Source organism: Zootoca vivipara, chromosome 1 (assembly GCF_963506605.1).
Source record: "Zootoca vivipara chromosome 1, rZooViv1.1, whole genome shotgun sequence".
Taxonomy (NCBI): Eukaryota; Metazoa; Chordata; class Lepidosauria; order Squamata; family Lacertidae; genus Zootoca; species Zootoca vivipara.
In genome coordinates this window covers 10,881,489-10,901,902 of record NC_083276.1, presented here as the reverse complement: position 1 = coordinate 10,901,902, position 20,414 = coordinate 10,881,489, and the positions used below count along the sequence as shown (strand labels likewise).

At 43.6% G+C, this 20,414-nt stretch overlaps 2 protein-coding genes across 3 annotated transcripts in view; both read right to left on the bottom strand.

Annotated features, from left to right (window-relative positions):
* The window catches only part of JAG2 (jagged canonical Notch ligand 2), an 87,888-nt gene extending 68,189 nt beyond the window's left edge, over positions 1–19,699 (bottom strand). For both annotated transcript variants that reach the window (XM_035104725.2, XM_035104733.2), the window contains exons 1-2: positions 19,284–19,699; positions 18,097–18,417 (exon numbers count right to left, since the gene is read on the bottom strand). In XM_035104725.2, coding sequence (XP_034960616.1) covers positions 18,097–18,417; positions 19,284–19,364 — 402 coding nt within the window. In that variant the 5' untranslated portion in view covers positions 19,365–19,699. The remainder of the gene's footprint in view (positions 1–18,096; positions 18,418–19,283) is intronic.
* Positions 1–20,414, bottom strand: part of CDCA4 (cell division cycle associated 4) — a 571,510-nt gene that overhangs the window by 279,883 nt on the left and 271,213 nt on the right. The window lies entirely within an intron of this gene.

Here is a 20,414-nt window from a genome sequence, read left to right as displayed (position 1 = left end):
GACTAAGACCATATCCAGAATGTGTTATGGGAATACAGTGGTACCTCGGTTTAAGTACACAATTGGTTCCGGAAATCTGTACTTAACCTGAAGCGTACTTAACCTGAAGCGAACTTTCCCATTGAAAGTAATGGAAAGTGGATTAATCCATTCCAGACGGGTCCATGGAGTACTCAACCTGAAGCGTACTTAACCCAAAGTATGAGTGTCATTGGTTCTGGAAGTCCGTACTTAACCTGAAGCGTACTTAATCTGAAGCGAACTTTCCCATTGAAAGTAATGGAATGTGGATTAATCCGTTCCAGACGGGTCCGCGGAGTACTTAAACTGAAAGTACTCAAACCGAGGCGTACTTAAACCGAGGTATGATTGTAGCTGGTTCCTCACTGACAAAATGCTAGCCTTCCCCACAGTGTTCTTCATGGAAGAACCTTAGGGTGGAAAAGGCATTATCACCAAGACTAGATATGCCCAGAAGGCCTTGTGTGCAGCTGGGACAGGGCATTCACATACACACAGTGTGTCTCCCAAAGCAAATGTTCATTCCAGGCTTCAGATGGGTTATCTCTAAGACAGCAAAGTATCATCATGCCTGGAGATGAATGAATTTTTTTTAAAGGACTTGGCATGTGAGGTCTAGAACTATATTTAAGCTACTCATTACATTTAGGGACTGTTGATTTGTTTTTTGTTTTTCCAATCTTAAATTCAGCTCATTTTCACATAAATTCACAATTTAAAATGTGTTCGTGAAAATTAATCAGCATTTTAGTGCTAATTTCTCCTAATCTACACACCTGTATTCATTTTTCCTAATACAATACATTTCTGTATATTATTTTTTACTGTATATTGTTTTATCTACACTGCACCATAGTACATACATTTTTGTACACAATTAGTTGGCTGGGTAATCATATTGTAAAATTCAGAGATGTGAATTTTGGTGGATGGATGTAAGAACTGAATCAAATTTCTCCCCCATTCCTAGCTACTTTACTATGGACAAAAGTTCAGTGCCAGGCTTCATTCACTCCCGTTTTAATATACTGTAATGCTTTGCAGACTGAAATAATACCACATGTCACTCAAACAGTAATATATTCAGAATCACTTAACATTTGATAGTTCTTCGGTAGCAGCACAGCAGGACAGGGGATGAAACAATAGAGATCTACTGTTTCTGTATCTAACAAATCTTGTTCTACAATTCTGTAAGATCATTTCAATCTAATGCCTCCAACTAGGGCACCTTAAAAAAGGAAACCATCTGTTACTGCCAATGTAAGTTGCAGATCTATCCAGAATATTGAGTTACACGCATGCCATTTACTGTTACCATAAGCTGTTCTAACTTAGTTACATCTTCATTCAGAACACAGAACTAAAATACCACATGCATGCATGTACAAAAGAATTAAAATACTGGCAAACTCAAGTGTCAACATTTTACTCCTAGAACTAATAATTAAATAAATTTAGGTTCTAAAACATGTCTCAATAGTCCCTAAATTTGTTGATGGCTCGTAGGAATTTGAAAATGTTCCATTCCCGGTAATTCACATTTAAGGTGGACTCCTAAGCAAACTTAACCTATTTCAGTAGAGCTCAGTTCAATTAGGATTCACTTAGTGTAAAGAACTGGAATGCAGGTTGGATTCCAGTCTAGTCTACCAATGCCTGCTATTCTTGTCTCACTTCTACAATACCTTTAAAGCTACAAATGTTGACTACAAATGTTTTTATGTCACATATTATTTTTGTTTCTCAGTTCCTTCCATTCCTACTCCACTGCAGAAAGTGCCAATTCCAATGGGGTAACTACAATTGGTATTGAAAGATGGAGGGCACAAGGAGAAGGGGACGACAGAGGACGAGATGGTTGGGCAGTGTTCTTGAAGCTACCAACATGAGTCTGACCAAACTGCGGGAGGCAGTGAAAAACAGGAGTGCCTGGCGTGCTCTGGTCCATGGGGTCACAAAGAGTTGGACATGACTAAACAACAACAACTGGAACTGTATTATTGCTATATAGTGGGTGTGCTTATGTGGAAGTGTTAAAACACCAAATTTACAGTAACAGTAAAGTAACAAGTTAACTTGGGCTGACCCTGTATGATGTGCCTTGCATGGCTCCATGTACCGTATTGGCCTGAATATAAGCCACACTCCCCCCCCCAAAAAAAATTCCGACCATGAAAAGTTAAAGTGCAGCTTATATTTGCAACCTTACGGTATGCAGCCAGGAGTGAGGGGCAAACAGCGCCAGGAGCGTGGCAAAGCGGCGCCCGCCCCACGCGTTGTGCCCAATCCTCTCCAAGGCTGGGAAGAGAGAAAGCGAGGAAGGGGAACGCCGTGTGCCGCCATCACCACCACCCCGCTCCCAGTATGTAGCCAGGAGCAGCGAGGAAGGGAGTGACCTATATTTGGGTATTCTTTTTTTCTCCTCCTCTCCAATTTGAAAGGTGTGGCTTATATTCAGGTACGGCTTATATTCGGGCCAATAAGGTACTCTAAACCAGGCTTCCTCAAACTCGGCCCTCCAGATGTTTGTGGCCTACAACTCCCATGATCCCTAGCTAGCAGGACCAGTGGTCAGGGATGATGGGAATTGTAGTCTCAAAAAACATCTGGAGGGCTGAGGTTGAGGAAGCCTGCTCTAAACAGAAAGGACAAAAGATGATGTTAACTGAGGGGGATGGGAAACAATGGATAAGCAAACAGATGGGACAATTGAAGTCAGTAGTTTCTTGGTATGTGGCAGGATGAAGTAAAGCCAGGAAGAACATCACATAATTTAGAAGAGGTATGGGCGCTGAATGTACATATTTCTAAATCACAGGGAAGAAATTACAAGAGATGAAGATTAAGGCAACTTTGCACTTCCCACAGCATGCCAAATTACATGTACACAGCTATGTCCCACAGCAGATGTGTGTTTCCCATTTGTTTGCTGCAGAAAAACACCAGTATGCACACAGTAGTTTATCTCCTCACAGTCTGCTTTTCACAGGTATTTCTAGGCTGGGCTCAGATGGACAAGAGTGTTATCAATCTGCAGGGCAAAGACTTGGCTCCCTTTTAACCATATAATCTAACTGGTCTGCTGAAATCATGGTTCAGTTGGACAGACACTAAAGCTCACTTGATAAGCTCCACTGAAATCAGTGGGATTCTACAATATGCACAGAGCCACTAAATATCATTTTAATAGCATGCCTGAACATACTTTGGATTCCCCGTTTATTTTCCTCTACATGTCCTCTCAGTGATGGATCAGAGCAGCCCCCACTCACAGATCAAGACTATGGTGCAAGAGGAGGGAGGAAAGAAGTTTGATTGTTCTCCATCCCATTTTCCAGCTTAAAGTCTCTTTTTCCATAACTATCGGAAGGATCATCTCCAGCAGGAAAGTGGCATGTGCAGGATTGAACATTGAGCATTATTGGGGGAAAAGACACCATTTCAGTTCTGTAGTTTCTGCATCAGCAGAAATTCAGAATTTTAAAATTTAGCACCTCAATTTCTAACTCTTAACTCAAGACCTTTCCTAGATTTTGCAAGTTATGTTATAAAAAAACAGTGAACATTAAATACTAAGGCTCCAGAATCAGTATTAAAGAACAGAGGTTCATATTTCAGAAAGATATGTAAAGCGACCTAAAACATGCAAATCTAGGTGCATGCTTAGATATGAAGCAAGCTACGAGCCAGCAAGAGAGCTAAAGTCTTCAGAGAGCAAGCTCATGCCTCTGGCCAGACAACACATAACTGGTTACTCTAGAGACTATTCATCAGTTTCTTAGCAACCTCCCCATGAAGCAAGCCTAAGTTTATAATTTAGTTATCAGTCCTCCAACATGATCTTTCCAGTTAAAAGAAGATTTAGTATTAAGAGTTTTATTCATTGAGCCAAAGGCTCAAAAACACAGGTCTAGTTCACACATCACCTTAAACCAGGGTTACAATTAAACTGTCATTTAAGTATGAACACAGAGCATACATGCAGGAAGTACGAAATTGCCGGTGCTTCACTTATTCCCTCTCCTGCTGGGAAACAAGCCCTGGTTAGGTTTAGCATTATGTCCAAACCCAGGCTTGTGATTTATTTCGTGGAAAGCCAATATGAGACTTTGGACAATGATGGTTTGTTTGGAGAGAAACTGAGCCTGGAGATTCAGACAAAATGTTCAACTAGATTATAGCTCGTTTCCCAGTAGCAGTTGAGTGAAACTTCCATAATTTCAGCAGTGTGCATGAACACATTGTACTGTACATTCACATTTAAAACATGTGAACTATGTATGAATGAGGTCAGGTTATTCCCAGCACCTATACCTAGCAGCTAGTAGGTCGGTTAAAAGGTTACAGAATTTTAATGATGAAGCACACTAACAAACCCTTCAAAGTTTTTAAGTACATTCCTTTAGACGAGTTCATATTCCATTTCACTATGTCATGTGCATACACAAACCCCAGGATAAGTTTTAGGCATGGGTAGTAGCAACAATCAGCGAGTGGCGCTGTGGGTTAAACCACTGAGCCTAGGGCTTGCCGATCAGAAGGTCGGTGGTTCAAATCCCTGCGACGGGGTGAGCTCCCGTTGCTCAGTCCCAGCTCCTGCCAACCTAGCAGTTTGAAAGCACACCAGTGCAAGTAGATAAATAGGTACCGCTCCAAGCGGGAAGGTAAACGGCGTTTCCGTGTGCTGCTCTGGTTCGCCAGAAGCGGCTTAGTCATGGTGGCCACATGACCTGGAAGCTGAACGCCAGCTCCCTCAGCCAATAACATGAGATGGCCATCGCAACCCCAGAGTCGGTCACGACTGGACCTAATGGTCAGGGGTCCCGTTACCTTAGTAGCAACAATGCAGTGAATATTTCATGGAAATATGACTAACTGTTAATGAATTGTTAAGTGACAGTGCAGCAACCTCTTCACCACAGCAGCTCATTGAGTGAGTGATATGTCTTCATATCCAACTGTACTATCCACATATACTGCGATTTACGGGGTTAACTGCAAGCAGCTGACCAGAATCCAGCCACATTCACATGATCCATGACTTAACAAGAGCTATTCAGTTAGACACTGTAGATTCCCAACTTGGATATTGATGGCAAACATTCAAATTGGATAGTAAAATATGTCACACATGCAGTCAGAGCAATACCTGCAAACCAGAACTACTACCTGCCAAATTCCAGGACAATGCAAGACTATGGGGAGAGGGGATAGTAAGTCAAGACTTTGTGGACCCCTACAGATTTCAGCTAGCTAATAATTAGTTAGAGCCTCAAAGCATACTTCATGGTCTTAGAACAGCTCCAAAATACAACCAACAGCAGAAAACAGGGTGAACATCTTTAAAACAATTAAAGTTCCAAGTTAGCAACCAAAACAAGGCTACAGGTTGTAAGTTTCATAGCTGAGACTATTAATATTTAAGGCAGATGTTTACTAAAACAAGACACTAATTGAGGGGGCCTGCTAGTAATGTTTTCTCCATGGTCTAAGCAAACAGAGAATAAAAAAAGTGTGGAAGGCAAGTCTTATTGCATGATGTACATTAAAAACTCTGACAAAAACCCTCTTTCATATGCCAATGAAGTTTATAATCCTACCCATACACAGATACTTTGATACTATATTGGCCTCTGTACATCTAATGAAGAGAGTATATTAGCAAGAGTTCTAATCATTGAGAAGAAAGCAAACAACATTATAAATATGAATGGCCATTAGATTCACGTAATAGTATTCCAATTAATTATTTCTACCCAAAGTGTCTGTTAAAGTAATGTGTGATGCAAAGACAAAGTGCACAATGAGCTTTCTATTAGAAAGGTGTCTCTAGTAACTTGTTAATTTGCAAACAAATTATGAGTCCAGGTTTACTTGCCATAATGTGCGCTGCTTAGAACTTCAATTTTAACTTCATCCACTATTTTGTGCTCATTCTAATTGGATTCTGTCTTGTTTTGTGTTCTGCTATTATAAATACTAGAGTCATTTTCCAAACTTGAGTACAGTAGACTCACAACTTGTGCAGACATTATGTTCTGGGGTACCGAGCATAAACCCCAAACCACGTCTATTCAGAACAACCCTGGAACCGCCTTCACGTGACCATCCCTATCTTTCTGCAGCCGACACGCTGAGCAGACCATGCCTACCAAGCAAGGCAGGAAAACCCATCAAGGAAAGAGCTTTTAAGCTCTCTGCCCTGCATGTGTTTAATTTGTGAGGTGTCAACTGGCCAGCCACCAAGCGCCTAAAGTCGCAATTGTGCAAGTTAAAGGCACACAAGTTGCAGGTCTATTGCATATCACTCTTCACACATCTTCAGATCATTTTGCATAATCTGACCCTAGTCCTCCAATTTCTTCCGCCTACATGATGCTGTCTTGTACTGCAGCACACCTTTGGTCCATCTAACTCAGTAGTATCTACTCTGATAGCAACTCAGGTCCCAGGAAGTTTCTCCAGCTGCATTTCTAAAATCTAGAATGTGAAATTGTGTGCTCTTTTCATCAACTTAAACCACCTTAAATTCCCAACCGATTTTAAATCATCACTGCTTCCTGGGGGAGTGAGTTCCATAGTTTGACTAAATGCTGCATGAAGCACTTTCTTTTCAATATCTCATATCTTCTAACATGAGAACATTGGATATCCATGAATTTTAGTGCTGTGAGAAAGGGAGACTTCTCTCTCTCTCTCTCTCTCTCTCTCTCTCTCTCTCCCCACTTTCTCCATGTAAGGCATAATTTTATAAACTTCTCTGTCATGTTGCCTCATACTCGCTTTTTCTCTAAACTAAGAAGTCCCAAGCGCTGCAACCTTCCTTCATAACGGAGTTCCTCCATTCCCTTGATCACTTTAGTTGCGCTTTCATATTTCTGAACCTTTCCCACCCAACTCTACAATATCCTTTTCGAGGTGAGACGACCTGAATTGCATACAGTAGTCCAAATAAAGTCACACCATAAATTTGTATAGTATAATGGCATTGCAATATTGGCGCACTGGCAATCCAAAGTCAAAATTTTAATTGAATACTGCTCAAGTTTTGCTCAGAAAAGATCCACTGAAATTAATGAACATGATTAAGTGAGGTCCTTTAATTTCAATAGTAAAACATTTGTTAAATACCACCCCTTATCTTTGCCATCAACTCAACAGGGGGCCTTTGGTAAGTCACCAATGCTCTGTTAGTGTATGAACACACGTCTATTATTGGGATTAATAATGGCCTACCCTACAAATATATATACACTATTAGTTCTCTCTACTGTTTACCCCTGCCTCTGTTTCTCTGTTGCATCTATTTTTAGACTGTAACCCCCCCGGGGTAGTATAATGCCCTAAGGTGGCACTACATAAACATTATATAATGCAGAACAACTCAAACAGTTGCATGGATTTAACACATATTTATATGGTGCAGTTTAATCTATTTAATTTACAGTAGCACAAAGTAGAAGTCATAAAGTCCAACTGAATCTGCTTTGTAGTCACATGTAGATAGTGTACTTCTGTATTCACTAAACTTTACAAAGAAAAGCAGTTAGAAATCCAAACACTGGCCATAAAGCACACCCTTTGATCTTACAGAAGTGTGGATACCAGACAACATTTTTTAAAGATGTACGGTATCATAGGGAAATCTAACCATAACCATGCCAAGGCAAGTAAAGAAGCCAGAAATATCCAAATAGGGTATGGCCAGGAAAAACACAGATGGGGTGGCACACATCAGAAACCCAGTGCATATAGAGCAAAGAAGGCGATCTAAAAAATCCAAATATGTTCACCCACCATGGTCTAGATTCTTCAGGAACAAAACTAATGGCAAACAGTAACTTGTAAAGATGTAAAGCATACTGGTGCTCTTTTTTTTACCACCCGAACTCAACAGGAAGCTTCCATCATCAATTCAGCGTACAAATGTAATGACACACATTCCCATGTTATTATGTTCTTGAGTTTATGCATGAAGGGGAGGGGGCATTGACTGCCTAGCAGATCTCCATTTACAGGAAATGGCCTGTGGACAAAAAAAAAAGTCTATTCCATGCAAGAGAAGGAGCTTCAGTGAATCTAGACGTGATGTAGATGTGCCCAGTAAGCAGCCACAAATCTCAACCACAAACTAGAAGCTTTGTCTTCTGAAACTGCAGATGTGCAGGACCAGCTGTTGTTTCTCTATCTGGCAAAGATACTTTACACATGCTTGAACAAGTTCCAGGATTTCTGAATTGCCTTTGACCTGTCTAGAGCAGCCAGTTTTTGTTTATTGATACTGAATAACATTAAGTGACTTAAGCAGACGGCTCTTTATACAACTGATGGCTGATTTACTCAGATTCTTTTCATTACAATTTAGTATCTTAATGTACCTTCCCACACTTCACCTTGCTTATGTACTGATGTCTCAAATGCTCATCCTCGTCACCACCAACCCTTGCCCCTTCTTTCATCAATACCAGAACCTCTTTATTTTAATGTGTCGATTTTCTGCATGTACACAATCCTACCTGGATCCTATGTACACTGGATACATGTACACAATCCTACCTGGATCCTACTGGATCTTAGTAAGGTGTTGCAAATGTCTCCATACTCTTCTGACATAATTCAGCTTATTGGTGTATGCTTTTAAAAGTTACATTTTCCAAAAACCTGAAAGCAGTACAAGGATGAGGGTTAAATCTCCCCTACACGCGCCCTTCAATGAAGACGCATCAGAAGACTCCTACTTGAAATCTAGAAACAAATGGGAAACTTCAGGGAGGAAATGAAGTAACTTCTGTGATACTGGAAGCCACTAAGTTCAGCAAGAGGACGCAAGCATAAGCACCATACTGTTCCCACTTAAAAGGATGTCACTAGTGCCCATGTTGAGAGTTGCAATTTATTTAATCCCTTCCTTTGTACCCCCATCTTTCATTCCTATGCAGAAGAGTCCATTTTCTAATTTCCAGAACACCTTTAACTACAACAGCATATCCAATTGCCATGTTACAATGAGGAGTTGCCTGCTGCAACGAAAACGGAAACTTAGGAAAAGCTCAATTATCCCTACTTATTATTGGAAGGAGAGAACGTGTTCCTATTTTGAAAAGAAGCCACCAGGCAGCTAAAGAAATTTAGATGCTTACATAAACAACCATCACCACCACATCCATCCAGGGAAAACATGCAAATCTGTTACTTAAAACATGAGCTCCTACTGAAAGAGTTCTGTGTTCAGATTCACACAACTCCAATGGATGCTCCATTACTCCAAGCTGCAACAAGAATTTTACTACGTGGATACGACTTGCAAAAGTCATATTTATAGACCATGTGTGTCATATTCTCATAGACCTGTGGTTCTCTCATACCAAGCCCTATCCATGTGCAAAAGTTATCTCTTATTAAGTGATCTTTTGAGATGAGTCATGGAAGAGTTAGCAATATGGAACATTCATGCTCTTTTCCTTCACTGAAATTCATTATCATGATTCTGATGGTTTTAAACATAAATGATAATGAATATGTGATCACAAAAGGTAAGTTAAAGCCTCCAGATATTTTCAATTTCTATGCACTTTTTAGGAATCTATAAGCTGTGAAGAATCCACAAATGTGAAATTATAGTCTTAAAAAGGACTCAGTTTTGCTGGTGAAATCTACTCTTTGTGATGCACAGAATACAAATGTTTATCTTCTTAATTTAAGGTCTTTTCAAAGAGCTGCAATAAAGCCAGTTTAAAATTGGGGGCTAAACAGCTCTTTTATCAATTTCCCCCTTGATTTCAAATGGAATATTTAGCAGTGCTGAAGTTGGAAAGCAACAGTCCACATTCATTTAAGAGAACTGCTAAAGTGCATAGAAAGTTGACATTTGGTTCCCATGTAGTTGAGACACATTAGCCAAGCTTGAAGACTGAGAAATCTAGCAGTCAAAGGACTCTGAACATAAAGTTTCTCACAGGCTAGTAGAAACCCAGCCAAAGCACATCTGAGACAGGGTATTTGGTGAGGGAATACTGCTGCCCCACCACCTATTTGAATTTTCAAGGGAGAGATTGCAGCAGCTAGAAAAAGAGGGCAATGGCTTATAGAAGATTTGAAAAAGTAGTATGCAATCAGAAGATTTTGTCATCAGATAAGTAAATAGAAAAAGGGTTCACAGCTCAGACACCCTCCGACTGGTAATAACAGCCAGGAGAAAAATACTCTAGGAATAAAAAAGGGAAGAAAAAGGAAAAATGAATACTATATAGCCGTGCCTGTGAGCCAAATTAGACCTAGGTCCCAATCTGGCCCATAATAAAGTTTCCCCTAAACCATGTCCATCTGCACACACTTGATGCTGAACCAAAGCCAGCAATTGAAATGATCTTCCTTTGCAGGCATGGCTCTATCATACCACTAAGGAAAAATGTTAATTTGGGTCGTCATTGTGATGTCATGTGATTGATAGGTGCCCACTTGTCTAAATGACCCAAGAGAGGTGCAGACCCAAACTATTCTATGGCCCATTTCTATTAACTGTAATGCAATGCATCTAGAAAGACTTCACAAAAGAGTTATTACTCATCAGAATGAAAGTACAAGGCAATCATGAATGGAAGGCCAATCAGAGGTTACCGGTAAGTAAAAGCCATAAAAGACAGTAAATCCAATCTTAAGATTTTATCAGGAAAGATAGTGATAATTAATATTGCTGTACACAATACCAGTGAAGTTTTGTTTATCGTAGTACAGTACACAGAATATTGGTCTCCTTTATTTTGCACACTAGAGAAGGTTCCCCTTTTCACCCCACCATCCTCTCTCATGTCAAATTACCTGACAACTTGTAAAATGCTACCTCCACCTCCCTTTGCATCGCATCATGCTGCTGGCTTGAGTCATGTGGCTTTGTTAAAACTTATCCCTTGCCCCTTAGGCACCTCTGGCTTTGTGCCCCTTCATCTTCCCTGCACTCTGTTAGCATCACGTTAACCTGAGTCAGAGGATGTGTTCTATTGTATGGATGATCTAAGAGGAATGTGCAGGCTTGAAGAAACCTGTTAAATGGAACAAGACACAAGATCGTTTCTGACCTTTACAAGAGTAAGCCTTGGAATTTTACAGTACTAAAAGCCAAGTGCTCCAAGGGTTCTCTTGAGCAACCCTTTACTTGTCCTTGATAACAATACAAATGCTGGATGTATCCCTTGCAAAAAGGGTATCTAATGATAAGGGTAATTCAAATTATTGGTGATATATCAGACCCCCCTGAATTATGAACACCAACTCAAATACAGGTAATACCAAATAGAACATGCCCTTAAGATTAAGAGGTTCCTCTCAATAAGGAAGGATGTTAAAAGCCAAATTACACAAAGTAAAGGATAAACAACCCTAATTAAGTGCTGGTATCAGGCAGCATGTCATTTACTGGTTGCTATAGCAACTTTTATTCAAGTATAATTTGTGAAGATCTTGACAGCATTTTTTTAAAAAAATGCATGCCCTAGCAATTGAGGTCCAGAAATTCCCAGAAAACTCTTTGCCTGTCAAGTATGGAACTAACTTAAAAGGAGATTGCATCGTAGCCATTCAGTAAAGTTCTGTGCCAACTATGAAACCAGAAGCCATGTAGATGGCTTTCAAACTATATAAGCCATTTGCAGGACCATTAACTTCACTTGAAAAGTTTATGAAAGCCAAGAAAATAAAAAGCATAAAGCTTTGGTTTTAGATCAAGTCACATTTAAACCATAGTAAACCAACAGTGTGGTGTTCTAAGAGCCGGTTTTAGTCATTTGCTTATCTAACCGTTTGTCCACAGTGTTTGTGTAGTAGCTAATAAAGTGTCAATTAAAGCTAAAGCTTTTTAAGCAAGAAAACTTTATACGAAGTTTAGGGCATGGAGTATGGAAGAGCGGTAATGAAAGGACAGCTGCATATACAAACCACACCTGACTCACTCTAAAAAATGTTCCCCAAGGTAGCAGTCTAAGAACTTCTAAAGAGATTAAGATGTTTCAACAGCTAAAGGCTTTGGATTTATGACAACGGAAAAAGAGCACACCATCACCAACAGTGCAACATAAAGAATGTTTACTTATAAATTCCGCTGAATCCATGGGATTTTTAGGATTGCAATTTAAGTGAAGTAAGAAGTTAGGTCCCCCAAGGATCACTGCAGTATTGGGACATGCGCTTTTAAACTTGCACATAAATTATCTAAAGGTGCCAACAGCACCAGATTGCTCAGGGCTGTAAAACAGAAATGAATTGCAAGGAGCCAGGACTACATTTGCCATCATCCCTGACTACTGGCCCTACTCACTAGGGCTGATAGAAGTTCTAAGTACAATCTGAATAGCTGAGTGTTAACTGTTCTAGATACTGTACGTAACTTGGGAGCCTGACCCTGATGTATTATCTCTGAAGGAAGTGTCACTTGGGAACTTATCCTTAAGTAAATCTGCATGGAATGACAGCCCCGAAGATTGCAAACACATTTCAGACATAATAAAACCCTTTTAGTAAGCCTACTGAGTAACTCACCTACAAATATAATGGTGTCTTGCCAACTTATACCCATGTAAATTATTTTGTAGCATACCAACAGCCTGGAGGACAGGAGAAGGAAAGAACTGGGAAGCAATATGCCTGGTTGAATGCATTATACTTTTTACAGGTGACCAGGCAAGTGGTGATTTACAAGCCAGGATTAAGATAAAAATGTGTGCTTTAGATAGATTAACTGGGATAGTTTTAGCATCAGAGCAGAGGGTAGGCTCTCTCTATCCAAGCTGAAGGAGTTTTCTTTAGCTAGCTGCACCTTGCAAGAATTAAATGCTGTTCTATACCACTCTGTTGACTAGACCTACAACCATAAATGTAGCACTGGTCTCTTTGAAATCAAATAGGGGTAAGATCAAAGGGTAGAAGGTATACATCAAATGTTTAGGAATAAGTGTTTCTGCAACATTATGCACAAGGAAACAGAAGATCCAAAGGCAGTTTCAATATTTCTTATTGAATTACAAAGAATAAAGGGAACAAAACTCAGAAATCATACAAGAAGTGCAGTAGCTGCTATAATAATACACCGGTTTTCCCAGAGTAGTCCAAAGAGATTGAGTCTCTGGTCTCTGAGAGGCTGCCTGTTCTGTACTCATTTATCTGCAATAGCTGTAGTCATAGTCAACACAGACCAAGCGACAAATATAACTTTAATGGCTAAATGTTAATATAAACAAACACAAATATGGAAACCAGTTGCATTTAGAGCTCTAAGGAACCCCTCAACTGCTTAACAGTGGCAACCCCCTCCTGCAAGTTCTCCAGGAATTCAACAGCACTTGGGAAAGGTATTTCCTTTTCATGCCAGCATTGCAGAAATGTTGAGGCTTGTGGTGCAGTCCAAGCCTTGACGGAAGAGAAATCCATGCCACTTAGTGCCTACTGGAAAGCACTGCAAGAGGTGAAAACACACCCCATGCCCTCTGTGAGATCAGAAAATTTGGGAAGATGAGCAACTGGGCTTGTTTCCATTTCAGCAGGGCTGAAACAGAAGCAACATGAGACTGCACCTCTCCTCACCTGAATCACCTTGCAAAAGAGGACTCATGGTGGGGGCTGTTGGAGATCATGAATTAGGGCACTCTTATTATTATTTATTGAATTTATATACCACCCTATACCTGGAGGTCTCAGTAAAAGTTGTAGTTCTGTTAAAAGTCCTCAAAAATACAGAGGAGGAGCAAAGTTAGATTGGACAAACAAGACATTTTCACCACTTTGAAATATTCAGGTACATATATCGACAAAGACACAACACTTCTAAACAACACACTTCTCTTTCGATGCTAAATTCATCCTAGACCCGATGAGCATGACATCCTGTGGCACTTACATAATCAAAGTGTGCAGGTACAAGAGTGCAAATCACATGCTCTGATTTCTGACTGAGCTTAATCTTCAATGGGCTATTACAGGAGAGTACTGGTGCATTCCAAGACACAAACACAGTTAATACGTACAGGATATCAGCAAGACAACAGGTATGCTTAAGGTTCTGGGATATTTCTTGAGAATGTGCAGAAACTAACTGCAGTGCAAAGGTATTCCATAGAGCTGTAGAGGTATAGCTATATTCCTGTTTACTGCTTATAAACAGTGTGGATAGGTGAAGCCAAGACTAAGGAAGATGATCTCAGAAATTCTTAACCTATGCCTGTCTTACAATATGATGGGACTTTGCCGAGTGTGGGAATAAGGAGCTTTCTCGGTGGGAATATTTGCTTCCCCCACCCCTGGCTACATGAACTCCCCCCATGAGAGGCATGAGGGGTACATGTTCAGTCTCTTGACCGAACTCCAGCTTCTTAAAATTCGTAAGGGCATGTATGGCACACAGTGGATTTAGCAATTCTACTAACGCAGCAGGGAACCTAACAGGTTTTCATCACATTCACACAACTGTATTCGACAGAATAGAACTGCTAGGATGAATACCATCTATTTTGGTTTATTAGAAATGGCAATAACTCCTGGCAATGGAAGCGCTATCCCACATAAAGACCTGGATTTCCCATTAATTTGAAAACTGTACTCTTTGTTTTTAGCAATCAATTATGAAGATTCTGAATCGCTTTCTGGTATCATTAAGTATCCCCTGCTGAGAATATGAAGGCCAGCCACGAGTCTTATTCAACCAGGTACCCTTTAAAGAGAATGACTATGGCAATCATAAAATGAATACCAGCAACATATATTTGGGTAGGAGACGGATATTGGATTGCGCTGCTCTCAATCAACTGCATGTTTGTCCAGAGGATTGCCACAAGACTGAGCAAGTTACTACATACACTCTGCTGAATACAGAAGGTGGCATGGTCTGTACTTGCTAGCGCTGAAACGACTCAATACACAATCCTTTCTTCAGATTTCTAAGCTCAGAGCCCAGCCCCTAACAAACAGCATTACTACTGGAATTTATATACCATCTTTCTTTTCAAGAAGAAATACAGAGGTGGTTTGCAAACATATAAAAGCCAACTTGGAAAAATACAGCTGCCCATAATTAAGATGCATAATAATGAGCATGTGCAAGACATAAAACATCCATCATTAAAATGTATAATATGCCCATTAAAACAGTTTAACAATTAAAACAGAAAATAGAACTATTAGAACACTGCTTGCCATCAAGTTTCTTCCACAACACTTAGTTGCCTAACTCCGAACCCCAGAGTCTGCAAAGCAAATTCTCATAGTAACAGAACATACTTCTACAGTATCTAGAAGCATGAAAAAGTTGTGTTCCAATATATACAAAACCATCTACCAGTCTGTCTTTGGCAGCTGAGCTTACTGCTAACAGTTATGTACTATAAGAGTCCAGAGGAATCCATTCCAGAGCTCTTCTAAAGATCAACCACCATGTTTTAGACAACTCCTTTTCGTAGCACACAGGACACACCTTGTTCTATTACCTGCTACTGTGGAGTTGCGATGTCATCCTGTGGACACAGCAAGAGAAGACCAAGCTACATGACTACCAGTATTTCCTTGGGTCTATTTGACTGACACATGTTTGCACCAGCTGATGAGAAAAGGACTATCACACAGCTGTTGAAAGGCTGAAAATGTCGATGAAAAAACCCCCATACAGTTGCTCTGTACTTGATATGCGGACTTTTGGTGGAAGACACAGTAAATCTCCGAGTCGCACATGAACAACGCTTACTAATATTTTAGCCCCACTTTCCTTCAATTGTGGAACCCAAGGTTGTGTCCATGTGGTATTGACCAGGCCCAAACCTGCCTCAGCAAGTTGGTGGCCTCATGAGCTTTCACATGGTCTGCCCATTTAGACCAGATAGAGATTTAAAAGGGGACACAATTTTATAAACACAAAATAAAATATGCCAAACTTCTACCTCCAAAATTCTGGTAATTTAATGGCGAAAACTTCAAAGTTCACCGGATCAGAATAACCTCTCTTAATCACACACCATGGCAATAATAGCAGCTGTTTGACTGAAGGATGTTTTCTGTCAGTCACAGGCCTCTGACAGGAAGAAATTGGGGGGGGGGCACCCCAGCTGTGTGCATATGGATAAACTTAGCAGATCCAATCCAGGCTTAAGATAAATAAAAAGGAGACCTGCAGCCTCAGACAAATTCTCAGGTCGCATCCTCCACCTGCCACCCAACGTCTGAAGAAAGCGAGCTTCTCGCAGTCGTTTCAGACACAATTCACTCTGCACTTGCTCAGAGACACCAGGCCTGCGTGCGACTAACAGCCCTAAGTCTGTCAGTAGCGTGTCAATGTCAACAGGTTCACCCCACCCCAAGTTTACATTTGTAGGTCACCACACTGCGCCATGACCTCACTCTCTGCTTGCTCCTATTAAAAAAAAAAATTCAGAAGGCAGGGGCAGCTGCATGTGGTTTTCATGGGCAAAAGTTCAAACTTTGGGCATGGAGGGATGCATTTTGGAAAGACCCCAAGTTGAGAAGAGATGCCTTGCCCTCTCCGCGGAATTCCTCCCTCAGAGAAGTGCGCCCTACTGCGACGCGCACTACTTGAACCCAGAGCCTGCGAGGGGGAGGAGGAGGAGAGGGAGGGAGAGAGAGAGGAGGGAGAAGCTGGCGGCTCCCTCTCGCGCCCTCCCCGCTCCAACGGTCGCTGCCGAGGCGCGCGCCAGGCGGGCGAGCCATTCCCGCCACGCCCCCGCCCTCCCCGCCAGGTCTGGTCCCAGGAGCCAAGCCGCTCGCGCCCTAAGCGAGCAGCAGCACGCGCGCCCCGCGCTTCCCCGTAGCCCGGGGCTAAAGCGCAGCTGCTTTGCACTGCGAAACCGCCGCCGCCGCCGCCTCTTTCCACGCCCTGCCGGCACACTTTTCCACACACACACCCGCCCTAATGTTCTCTAGGCATTGCATTGAGAGAGCGGGATGGTGTTGTGCATTTTACATACGCATGTATTCTATGTAATTAAACTGCACGAGCGCAAGGCTGGCCGCACGCGCCCCCTGCTGGAGAAGGTACCATTTTATTTTATTTTTATTTTGCAAAATACATACACGCCCCATTTTGGGGGGACAGCGGGCGGGAATTGCTTACAGCATTCCCCTCCCCTTTTTTTAAAGAAAACAAATTAACTAACGAGTTCGCAGCAGCAGCAGCGCCTTGTGCCTCGAACACCCAAGGGTGTGGATCAAAGCCCATGCAAGCCAACAGCACCTTCGCATCTACAGCACCCCACCCTCTCTGCACAGCCTCGGCCGCTCACACCTGGATCTTGCAAAGCGCGGGGAGGAGGCTGTCACGCAACGCACTTCCTCCTCCCCGCCGCTCGCAGTTGATCCTATGAGGAGCAGGCACGCCCCTATGAGGAGATGCCTCTGGGTGTGCCCTTTCCCAGGTTTTTTTATTAGGCAGAATCGTCCCCCCCCCCCTACTTTCCATGCAACACGCTGCTAGGAGTTCATTATCCCCAACACCTGGGGCTCCCTGAAAAAACCTCCACTGCCCGATTCCCCCGCTCCCAGTAAATAACCAGCCATTTGCACCACCAGCTGCCACATCCTTGCACATTCGCGCTGTGCAAGTCACTTGTCTGCTACAGTCTGTCGCTGCTCTTAGAAAGCCCTCCTTGCAAATCCATAATGTAAGCCTAGTGGCATCGAGGTTGCTCTCTCCCACCCCCAGGAAACAAACAACCGCTCCTCTTTCTCCTTTCCGGGGGAGCAGCCGAGAGAAAACGATCAGTGCGCGCCTCTCGTCTGTCAGTTATAATAAAACGCCTCGCATTTTCCAAGCAATGAACCGCGATTCAAGTTGAGCCAGTCCCTGCCTGCACTTCACATAAAACCACAGAGGGCGGAAGGAAAACCACCTCAAGTTACAGAATGCAGCTAGCCACAAAAGGGAAGGTCATCCAACTAATTCTTCCCCCCACCAAACACCATTCAGCGCATAGCCTATATACCGTGCACAAAACCACTTTTGCTCACCATTAAACAATAGGCATATCTCCACACACGCGCGCACATTTTTATATGTATATATTTTTAAAAGGAAAGTTGACCTACCGGCCACGCAAACTGAAAAGGGATAGCAATCCTGCCCATGTCGTGACTTTTCCCCTGATGAAAATTGCGGTTGTTGAGATAAAAAGTATTTCCACCGAGAACAGGAGTAGATCCGGAGCCGTAGCTGCATGCTCCAGTGGTCGTGATTTTGGCTTGATACTCCTTTAAGCAGACTTTCACGTAAGTGTCGCACTCGTCCCGCGCGCAGTCCAGGTTCTGGGGCTTTTTCATGCCATCACAACACTCCCCATTCAACAATTCTCCGTTTACATTCTTCACCGAGTTAATCTGCAGCTCGAAATAGCCCGTGGACTGGGACACCTAAAAATAAGGGAGAGGGAAGGAAAGGGGGGGGGGGTGACAGACACATACAACCTCATTACTACAGTGTCTTGGGAAGAAAAAGTGCGCGGAGAATTACAAGCCAGCAAGCCACTCTGGAGTTTCCTACGGCAAAGCAAGTCTTCCCGAAAAACTATCACAACTAGACGGTGCTATTAAAAGATGAGATCGAGAGCTATTTGGGGGGGGGGGGACACGGTGCCGCAATTCCGGCTAGCTGTGGCAATAGAGAGAAGGAAAACATTCAAAAGCCGTGCAAGGGAACTGCAGAATGTTCCCATTTGCAACTGAAATAAGCAACTCCCAAATAAAATAATTTGGGATTCATACCGCAAAGCCTTAAGGGTGACCAGCCGAGCTATGCAAACCGGTTTTGTTTTCTGTTAAAAGAAGAAGAAAGCGTTCCGCGGGTGAGCAGATAAATGGATTATAAATCATAATTGGAGAGAGAAGAGGAGCGAAATTCTCCATGCAAACATTGCACACGGCAACTTTGCCTGCGCTCTTCCAAAGCAAACACACCGGCTTGGAAGCGACGCGTTTGGAAAGGGAGGCTGGCGGAGATCTGCAGCAGAAGCCACGCTCTCCAATCTCTCTCTCCTCTTCGCCTTAAGCGAGATCGGGCTTAAGTTTCGCAAAAAGGGTGCGCTCCAGATTGCCACTCTTAGGGGGAAAAATATTATCCAAAAGGCAATCCCCGCTGCAGCACAGGCGGCTGAAGAAAAAAGGTAAGGCGGGCGCTGCGATAAAGGTCTTCTCCGCTCCCCTACCCCTTTCCCGTTGTTCCTATTTATTTGCAAGACAGCAACGACGCCCCCCAAAAGATAGAGACCGCGTTGTTTTACCTGCACCCATAAAGTTAGAAGCAGCCACAGCCTAAGCGCCGCCGCGAGGAGAACCCAGTGCCGCCTGCCAGAATCCAGCATGCCTGCTACCCCGAGCTGAACGCCGTCGATCAGGGAAGACAATCCATCGACCGGCCGCTGCTCGGAGCATCGGCGGCGGGAAGGGCAGCAGGGCGGGCGCCGCGCGCAAGGTGGAGAGCTCCGGCCGGAGCCTGCAGATCGCCGCCGCCGCTCCTTATCCCCAAAGCCCCGGGCTGACGGACGAGGCAGGGCAGATCCTGGCGGGCGCCTGGCGCGCTCCTGCAGCCGCAGCGGCAGCCAGAGGGAAGCGCGGGTCCGCCGGCAGCTCAGCCTAGCCACTGCGCTCGCTCCTCTGTGCGCCTCTGCTGCGCGAACAGCCAACAAGTAGGTGCCGGAGTGACAGCTTCATTGCCCATTAGACGGCGGCGCCACTGCCTTCATATTCATGAGGGGGGAGGGTCCGGGGAGGGGGAGGAGGCGGCGGCGGGCGGGTGTGGCCACGCGGCTCCCGAAAGGGCTGGGCGAGCGAGCGAGCGGCAAGGCCGGGCCAAGGCGGGGACGCCGGAGCGTGCGCGGTTCCCAGCGAGCCGTCGGAGGCGCCGCAGCCGCCGACCTGCAGCTCGCCGTCCGCCCCGCGGCGGGCTGTTGCGCAAGCCACTTGTTGCGCGTGGGCCGGGCCCGACCCAGCACGTGCGCGGCTGCACGGGGGTGCGGATCGGGCGTGTGCCTTCTTGAGCCCGGCACGTCGGCTCGCGCCGCCGCCCGCGAACTAGGGAGCAAGAAGGAAAAGTGGCTGCCCTCTTTTCTCTTTTTTTCTCATTTCCCGCGCGTGCGTGCAGGTAGAGCCTTTCGCGCTGATGGTTGCGTGGCGCGCGCAACGCGATCCTAAGCTTCTTTATACCTAACAAGGTGTTGTGGTCCCTTCGTTCACACTAGTATTTCAGCGGGCCGGGCCGGGGCCCCTTAAAGTTGATGGGCATTGCCATTCAAATGGCATGTTGGAATCACGTCTTGTGGTCAATTATGTGCCCACCCCAATATTTTATTCAAGTTGGCACCCCTGCTCGAGAACTTCTCTCGCAAGGGTCCTTAGGATCGGCTCCCGAACCA